Source organism: Bos indicus x Bos taurus, chromosome 14, assembly GCF_003369695.1.
Source record: "Bos indicus x Bos taurus breed Angus x Brahman F1 hybrid chromosome 14, Bos_hybrid_MaternalHap_v2.0, whole genome shotgun sequence".
In the NCBI taxonomy this organism is placed as follows: domain Eukaryota; kingdom Metazoa; phylum Chordata; class Mammalia; order Artiodactyla; family Bovidae; genus Bos; species Bos indicus x Bos taurus.
Window position 1 is genome coordinate 152685 of NC_040089.1, and position 10061 is coordinate 162745.

General features: G+C 38.4%; 1 protein-coding gene across 1 annotated transcript in view; it reads right to left on the minus strand.

Moving 5' to 3' along the window:
• The window catches only part of LOC113904495 (ankyrin repeat domain-containing protein 26-like), a 29960-nt gene extending 19996 nt beyond the window's left edge, over positions 1 to 9964 (minus strand). The window contains 8 exon segments of the mRNA XM_027561708.1: positions 431 to 568; positions 1171 to 1354; positions 2042 to 2196; positions 2198 to 2256; positions 3951 to 4086; positions 4369 to 4402; positions 6166 to 6314; positions 9758 to 9964. Of these exon segments, the coding sequence (XP_027417509.1) occupies positions 431 to 568; positions 1171 to 1354; positions 2042 to 2196; positions 2198 to 2256; positions 3951 to 4086; positions 4369 to 4402; positions 6166 to 6314; positions 9758 to 9964 (1062 nt within the window).
• Between the last annotated feature and the right edge of the window lie 97 nt (positions 9965 to 10061).

Sequence of the window (10061 nt, forward strand, 5' to 3'; positions counted from 1 at the left end):
GACTCCGATTTAGACACTGAAGATGATGATGTGCATGGAGTGACCGACACGTTCACTCCAAAGCAGAGGGACTCGGTCGGGTAGCACAGTCGATGGTGGACCACACACGGTCTTCCTTGCCTGAACCACAGTCAGGGTGCCGGCTCTCCCAAGACAGTTGCAAAAACCCTGAGATCAATGCCTATGGAAAATATTAAAGGCCTCTCCTTGGATGAGGCCATCATGTGTCGCTACCTATCTGAAGCAGACAAACAGATTTGAATTACAAATATTACTTTATCCAACAGATGGAAAATGTTTCCCTCCTCAAAACATAGATATATAGGCTTTCAAAATCCTCTATGCTTTCTATGATGTATAGTGTTGGTTTTTAAAATATATACATACACAGAGACATATACACATATTTGAAAATGACTACAGAAAATACCTCAGAGTTCATTTCCTTATTAGCCCTTTCTATCTCCTTTTGTTTGGCAAGGTGATTGGCCAGAATTCCATCCCGTAACATTCTGCCATTCCGTTCTCGAGAAAGCTGCTTCTGAGTGTCATTTCATGCTTCTATAACCTGGAGAGACATTATATGAAGTTTGGGGCCTATGCCATTACAAAAAAAAAAAAAAAGTTAAAAGCTTAGGAGAAGAATTTAAAATGAAAAAAACTGTTTAAAGGAAGTAGCCTTTTTAAGCACAAGGATCTTTATTCCCACATGAATAACTCAGATCTTAATTTAAATGCCTGCTAAATTTATCACAGAGCAAAAACATAGGCAGACATAGTATTGTGAAGGAAAATTTCTTTACAAAGCACTTAACTAGTTTCTTCACAGTGTCAACGCAAGTTAGCCTGTATTTTAACATAAGAAAGCCAAAATTAATACATGGATTGGAATTAATATTACTTTGCCTAATGTATCAAAAATGCCAACCATTATGTTAATGATTCAGCTTGATTTATGTCCATTCCTCCACTCAGAAAACATACACAGAGCATCTATGAGAAGTCAAGAATGGCAAGAAATTAATAACTTAAGCTCTAAATGTCACCGTTCATACTTAAGATAACAATTTTATTCTAAACCTAAAAATACATATTAAATTAAAGGGATACTATAAATAATATTGACGAAATAGTGTCAGAAATTTGAAATTTCACCAAAGATTGCTCTACCTGATTCAGATCATTTCTCACAGTCTTCAGTTCCATATCTAGTTCTCTGAGAGTGAGTTCAAGTTGCTGTTTCATTTCAACTTTTTTACTATATTGGTCTTCTTTTCTTCTTAACTGCTCCCTAATTTTTTCATACAACATATCAGCATTTCTTCTCTGCTCTCCTTCTTGCTTTAAGGTCAATCTGCAAAACTTATACAGCTCTTCTTAGAAAATCATGAGATTATCCACTGCTACAATAACTTTCATTCCCTCTACATAATGTTTAAAATAGTAAAATAGGGGGAAATATAATGAAAAACACTTAATAATTTCACAGTTTTCATGCCGAGAGTTAAGAATAAAACTGCATCCATTTTTTTTTTCTGTCTTGAGAAAAATGACTACTGTATACATCTGTGCATGGGAATGTAAAGTAATATAAACTTCAAATATAGATCAAAGATCTTTTTTAAGTTCTCATACTTTGACCAAATGATACGATATTATTAAAGAAAATGTATTCAAAATAATTAGAAAGGTAGAAATGAATTTATAGAAAAACATTTCTTGTCATATTAAATATAATACAGAAAAGTGAAAAACAACCAAAAGTCAATTGCTAAATAATTAATAAAGTTTCCATTATGGTGGACTTCTGTACGGTCATGAAAATGATGATTTGGAAAAACTTACATTAAGTTATTAGAAGCACTCACTGTTAACAACCTGCTATATTATTTCCAAGAATTTCACACTCCATAATACTAGTAACACTTTCTCCTCTGTAAAATCCTAGAGGATAAGCTAGTCCTTATAACATGTCTATGTCTCTGCAGTATTAAAGGAAACAACAGTTCAAATATTTCTCTAAAAGCGAGATGTACAGTACTTCAAGCTGCCGAGCTCTCGTTCCCACTCCACTTTCTGATGCTCTAACTGTGATTTCACTTCTTTGGTTTCTGACAGCTCTTTCTGTAGCCCACAAACCTTACTTTCCATTTTTTTAATCTTTCCTCTAAGCAGTTCACAGTGGCTTTTTTTTAAGTTCCACTAATCTTTCATATGAAAGAATCATATCCTGGATTTTCAACAAGCTAACAGAATCTGCATAATGAAGAAAACAAAGATAAAAACAACAACAAACAAAAATTTATGTGAGTAAGTTTTGAGTATAAAGGACTGTGCCTTTCACGTTCACGCATCCACACATTGAACAAAAATTAAAGTCTCTATAATGTGGAAGACATTATTCTAAGCTCTGCAGATGAAACAGACTCCCCTGGCTCTTGTTTAGCTTCAAGTCTAGTAGAAGAGAAAGATAAAATAATTATGAACTCAGAAGGATATTATAAGAAAAGAGAGTTCTATGATCACATAATAGAACTTGACATAGATTGGGTCCAGGAAAGATTTCCCTGGGGAAGAGATGTCACACTGAGAAATGAAGGATGAGCAGGAAGTAGTAAGTACAGTAGGAAGAACAACCCTGTGGACAGTCTCCAGCTGCCGTATGTTTTTAACCAAGACAGAGTGAACAGCTACTGATTTACCTTCCTGAGTGGAGCGAGCAAAAAATGACGCCGACATTAAACAATGATTTTCATGACAAAGGACTTCAGGGAATGAAAGACAATGATCCTGGAAACACATGAGGTTAGCCTAAGGAACGCCCCAGCTCACTGCCTTGAGAGAATTTCCAGGCCCCAACATGAGGAGAAGGAATGGAAGCTGAGTCAGCCGTCGACTCCCTGACAGGAGGTGATGAAGCTGACAGTCTGGTGAAACCAAAGTGGGCAGAGATCACAGATCAGAACCGCGGAGAGGAGAGAGTGGAACAGAAAGAAAAAGGACCCTGGAGATCTGAGGAGGAGCCCCTCGGGTACTCAGCAGAGGAACAAACAGCGCCCATCTGGGAGAAACCACCTGAGACCAGGGAGAAACCATCTGAAAAGACTATAGGAACCTGTGACTGGTGCTCACTCAGTCCCAGGAATTCTATCTATTCTCATGAGCCAGGCTGGAAAAACTTCTCCTTACAGTAGAATGAACAGGGTAGTCAGTAAGGTCTTGCCTCCAAGGCAGGAAATAATCAGCCCTAGCCCCAGGGTCCCTCTGGATGCACCTATTAAATCACAAGAAGCAAGAGCAGAGAAGGATCTCTGGAAAACTCTCAATATTTGGAAACTAAATCACACGGATCTAAATAACCCTTGGATCAAAGAGGTAATGAAAAGAAGAATTACAAAGTATTTTGAACTGAATGAAAATGAAAATGTAAGACCAGCAGACATTTTAGGAAATTGACACCCTGATGCTAAAATTCATGTAGAAAGAAGGGTAAAAAATAAAACAAGATGAAGCTAGACAATTGTGACCTTTAACCATGAAGCAAAGAGAAGTAACAGTTGGGCTTTAAGCAAAAGGGTAACATGATGAGATCTGAATTTTTAAAAATAGATAATCATTATAGTTGCTGTGTGGACTGAGGTTCCGGGAGGTAGAATGGCAGGGAAAGAAGTTCTGAGATTATTTCAGTTATTCCAGGAGGAAAGTGATGCTAACCTGACCTTGGATGAAGGCACAGGAAAGAAGAGTCAACAGAAGGTACAGTGAGTGAGAATGATCATAGGCCTGTGGTGCAGAGTATAGACTCATGTTCATGTTCTTTTAATACAGAACCTATTTCTGAGATGCCCAGCACTGTAACACATCCCTGGCTCTAGAGCAGTACTAGACATATATTACTACTACACCATACACAAACAGGCTTTGTATTTATATTTACACTGCAGTCCTACCTTTACACCCTGTGTCAAGTTCTTCAATTAGCAACATGGAATTCTTATAGTAAAGCAACTCGCCATCCTCAGAAGCTGTTTCAGATGACTGAGTTAAGTCATCATGGTCATCCACAGAATTAATTTGTTCTTTGACCTACACATAAATAATACTATTTCATAATGTCCTTAAAATATTTATAGAACATACTAATTGTACAAAGATGATAAACATATCTTCATTAAAGCAAAAACAGACACTTTTTAAAAGGACAGATTCTTTTTATCAAAAGGATAACTTTATCAATAGTGTTTCTAAATTAAGTTGTCAAAGTATATGTCTCTACAACAAAGGAAGATTTTATATTTTGCTACTATTCCTTTTACAAAGTATTTTTTACTAGGAAAATATTTTTTATAGTTAACTTTTTGACTATACCTTGTTATTTTCATTAGATGTCTTCTTTGCAGGCCTGAAAAAAAAATGATTCTTTTCAGGCTAATATTAAATACTTAAAAATACAAATACCTAAACTTTGTTTTTTATATAAAATCTCTGCATTTGCATTGGTAAGTACTTTTTTATAAAAGGATTAAAACAATAAAGAAGAGTAACATTAAAGGACAAACAAAATACATTTATAATACTAATAATTTAATTTAGACCAAAGAAAAGGAAAAACACAACATTACTTGCATTATGTGAAGAGAACCAGTATACCAGGATTTCTTGCAGTTGTTATTTTCAATAAGAACTATGTTTTGCAGCAATAAAACCTATCTGGGATGTATTCCTTAAGTCCTTATAAGAAAGAAACCCATTTTTAATAACCATGATATTAGCCTTCTGAGGACTTCCTATGCAACTGCTATGCATTATTATAAGCACTTTATATGTCTTAACGGCATTTTAATCCTCACAAACATTCTGGGAGGTAGGTAATACATTAGGTCCTCTACATAGGAAGAAACGGAGCACAGAAAGGCTGAGTAAGTTGCCCAAGCCCACACAGCAGGTCACCAACAGATCCAGAGTTCAAAGTCAGGAAATCTGGCTTCAACACTGCGGTTCGAAAATATGCTGAGAAAGTAATATTTAAATAAGTCTTCTTAAGGAATATGATAGCAAATGAATCTATATTATTATTCCATGTCCAGTTATAACTATAAATAATACTTTCTGAATCTTAACACGTTTCTCAAAAAATAAAGAGACTTTAGAGGTAGGCAATATTGGAAACCTACTTTCACTAAACACTTGCTTTTGTAAAGAAATTTATCAGTAGGCATTCATTCAACCATTCTGCTGTTTATTCATGAATCTGATATACACTTATTGAATACACAATATGTGTTAATAACACTCTTACTGTGGGAAGCATAGTTTTTCTAATTTAGAACTTTATAAACCAAAATTAATAATTTGTGAAAGATTGTTAGTAGTTTTTTTTTCTGTTGAATATTAACAAAATTTTCCCTTTTCCTTAGAATCTATAAACAACTATGACGTTGATATGATATAATGTTTCAGAGTACCTTACAAAATCATAGCTACTCATGATGTTACTATCAACTAGAATCATCAAGGAATGATCAAATCCTATTCAGCATAGCCTAAGTGTTTGTAAGTTCATGATTATATAATTTTTTAAAATCTATGTAGGATAGAATTAACTGAACTAATCATCTACACATACAATTACATAGGAATATTACACTTCAGAACCAACAAACAAGCCCTTACCATAAAACTATATATAACAGACGTATTATGTACAATTAGTTTACTGTAATAGTTTAAAGATAATGTCATACAATCAATAAGCTTTCTAATACTGGAAATGCAAACAAGATTAATTCAATAAACACGTCCTCTTCTGGCTCATTTCTAACAGCATACATACTCTAAAAGCTCCCATCTTAACATAAAACAAGAAACTCCTTTGAACTCCACATTCCTCTTCAGTTACCATCTAGTTCTCTATTGCCTGTCCCAGCAAATATTCCCTCCAGGGCTGTTTACATGTATTCACTACAGTCCAGCTTTCAAGGAGACTATTTACTGAAACGATTTCTGGCCAAAGGCACTGGTCCTCACTTTAATCTTTCAGCAGTGTTTTCCACTATAGTTGAGGAATTGCTTGTCTTGACCTGTACACTATATTATGCTGCTCCATTTCCAGAAGTATTCAGTGCTTATTTCTTCTTCTAGAAATAAAAAATTTGTAGATATTACCTGTCATCATCCTGATCCACTTCACTTAAAATGCTGTCATCATTAACATGCAGCAGACCACCAGTCAGTGAATCGGTCTTTTCAAATATTGGTGCAATCACACATTCTTCTGGTGTCCATTTGCTATTGTCCTTTTTCTTTACTCCTTTCTATGCACGCCAGGATCGCTACTTTAAAAAAATCCAGAAAAAAGCCAATTCAACTGAATAAAAAGGCAATTCTTGTAAAATTCCTACTCTTACCCATCTTAAATCATTAATTCACAAAATAGTTATTAAGTACCAACCATAGGCAAGAAAACACAAATTCTTGCCTCAAAGACAGATATACAATTATGATATGATGTGATATGTAAGAGTTGATATATGAAAGTTATCAGTGATATAAGGAAGGCTTTACAGAAGAAGTGAAGAGAGAAGGTTACAAAGAAAAAAAAAAGGGGAGAAAATCATTCTACTTGGAGATTAGAATACAGAGCACAAAGATCAGGCACGTGGCATCTAGGCTGTTTCCTAGGAACCTGGAAGGAAAAGTATGAAACACATGAAAGAAAGCAGAGAGGTGCATCTTTGGACACCGGGAAGAACCTCAAGGGCTACACTGGAAACCTAGAGTTCACTGCCTAAACACAATGACTTTTACCCATGGGAGTCATAATTAGATTTACACTATATTTTCTGTTTCGCTTTTAAATACAATAATGCTTAATTTAGGGATTTCCCTGATGGTCCAGTACTTAGGAGTCTGCCTGCCAATGAGGGGGCAGTGGTTTGATCCCTGGTCCAGGAAGACCCCACATGCCCCAGAGTTAGAAGCCAGCACCCTGGAGCCCATGCTCAGCATCAAGGAAAGCCACCACAGTGAGAAGCCCAAGCACTGCAGCTGCAAAGAACCAGCACAGCCAAAAAGGGGGAAAAAAAAAAAACTCAAAAAAAAAAGTAACGCTTAATTTGGGTGACTTTTTAAATGACATGTGGCACATATACCATGAAATAAAAAAATCAAGGAAATATTTGGTGGTGGGGACGGGGCAGACAGTGAAGCAGTTTACTTTTAAACCGCCCACATGATGGGGTGATTTCAGCATTATGGATGAAAGACCAGTACCTCATCAGTTCCCCCACCACAAACAACAATTTGGCTTCCATCCATGGACATACTAAAAATGATATAAGAAAAAAACCCTGCCAAACAAGAATATTCTATCCAGAAAAGTTATGCTTCAGAAATGAAGGACAAATAAAAACTTTCCCAGAAAAACTAGAGCTGAGGGAGTTCCTCACCACTAGACCTGTCTCATAAGAAATGCTGAAAGAAGTCCTCAAATTGAAATGAAAAGATGTTAATAGTGACATAAAATATATTTAAATATACCACACACTGGTAAAGGCAAGTAGGCAGTCAAATTCAGAATATTCTAATACTGTAGGTGGTATGTTAAGAAATTAACTTTAGTATTATGTCTAAAAGACAAAAAAATAAAAATAACTATATCCCTGGCAAAATGTACTCTTGCCCGCCAAATCCCATGGACGGAGGAGCCTGGTAGGCTGCAGCCCATGGGGTCGCTAGAAGTCAGACACAACTGAGCGACTACACTTTCACTTTTCACTTTCATGCATTGGAGAAGGAAATGGCAACCCACTCCAGTGTTCTTGCCTGGAGAATCCCAGGGACGGGGGAGCCTGGTGGGCTGCCGTCTCTGGGGTCGCACAGAATCGGACACGACGGAAGCAACTTAACAGCAGCAGCAGCAGGAAAATGTAAAATGTGATCATCACAACCAATAGCTCAATTCAGTTCAGTTCAGCTCAGTTTAGTCACACAGTCACATCTGACTCTTTGCGACCCCATGTACTGTAGCTCGCCAGGCCTCCCTGTCCAACACCAACTCCCGGAGTTTACTCAAACTCATGTCCATTGAGTCAGTGATGCCATCCAACCATTTCCTCCTCTGTCGTCTCCTTCTCCTCCTGTCCTCAATCTTTCCCAGCATCCGGGTCTTTTCCAATGAGTCAGCTCTTCACATCAGGTAGCCAAAGTATTGGAGTTTCAGCTTCAACATCAGTCCTTCCAATGAACACCTAGGACAGATCTCCTTTAGGATGGACTTGTTGGATCTCCTTGCAGCCCTAGGGACTCTCAAGAGTCTTCTCCAACACCACAGTTCAAGAGGATCAATTCTCTTTCTTTATAGTCCCTCAGCTTTCTTTATAGTCCAACTCTCACATCCAAACTTATTTCACAGAAAAATAACAAATCACCTGCTGTTACATAGGCTTACCTATCAGAACCTTCATCCTCCATAGCAACAAACTCCTGATTGTGGTTTCCTCCACTCGTTCTCTGCTGAATCAATCCACTCTCATCAGCAGTATCACACACATTGTCTGATACTTCCACTTCACTACTTTTGTGCTTCTTCTTTTCTTCTTCAACCTTTAATGAAAGTTTGATACTAAGAAATTGTTACTTAATTATAAACATCTTTTTTTGTTGTCTTCATTAATTTTATTATTTGACTCAGGGTTTGGCCTGATTTTAAGTGATAAAAAAATCTTTTTGTGCTTACTTTACTTTTATCACTAACAAGTCACTGAAATATTTGTAAATCCTACTTCTTGTTTGACAAAAAGAAACAAAATTCCCAAAATTTCAAAAAAGGCTTTCTTCAGTTCAGTTCAATTCAGTCGCTCAGTCGTGTCTGACTCTTTGCGACCCCATGAATCACAGCACGCCAGGCCTCCCTGTCCATCACCAACTCCCGGAGTTCACTCCAACTCACATCCATCGAGTCAGTGATGCCATCCAGCCATCTCATCCTCTGCTGTCCCCTTCTCCTCCTGCCCCCAATCCCTCCCAGCATCAGAGTCTTTTCCAATGAGTCAACTCTTCGCATGAGGTGGCCAAAGTACCGGAGTTTCAGCTTTAGGATCATTCCTTCCAAAGAAATCCCAGGGCTGATCTCCTTCAGAATAGACTGGTTGGATCTCCTTGCAATCCAAGGGACTCTCAAGAGTCTTCTCTAACACCACAGTTCTAAAGCATCAATTCTTCAGCGCTCAGCTTTCTTCACAGTCCAACTCTCACATCCATACATGACCACAGGAAAAACCATAGCCTTGACTAGACGAACCTTTGTTGGCAAAGTAATGTCTCTGCTTTTGAATATGCTATCTGGGTTGGTCATAACTTTCCTTCCAAGGAGTAAGCGTCTTTTAATTTCATGGCTGCAGTCACCATCTGCAGTGATTTTGGAGCCCAAAAAAAGAAAGTCTGACACTGTTTCCACTGTTTCCCCATCTATTTCCCATGAAGTGATGGGACCGGATGCCATGATCTTCGTTTTCTGAATGTTGAGCTTTAAGCCAACTTTTTCACTCTCCACTTTCACCTTCATCAAGAGGCTTTTGAAATGTATAGAAATGTCTAATCACTATGCTATACGCCGGGGAACTAACAGAGTGCTGTAGTCAATTATACTTCAAAAATAAACAAGTTCATAGAAAAAGAGATCGGATTTGTCGTTACTGGAGGTATGCAGAGGGGTGTTGGGAGGAGAATTGGAAGAATCTGGTCAAAGGGTACAAACTTCCAGAGCACCACCCAGCCGGGTCAGGCGGCCGGCCAGGGAGACCCGGCCCTCCCGGCATCTGTCCCGGGACCCAGATCTAGAAGGAGCCCCGGGGCCCAAACACCCTCTGTGCGCCCACCACCGGCCCCCTGGAGCCGCGAGCGAGCCCGAAACACCGAGGGGCGCCCGGCGAGCCTGGCTCCCTCCGCCCGCCCGCCGGCCCATGTCCAGGCGTGTCCTCCCGTCCACAGGCTCGCCGGAGACATGCGCTCCTGCAGGCGATCCAAGTGCTCCAGAAGGGCACGCGCCTGCTGCTAAGAAA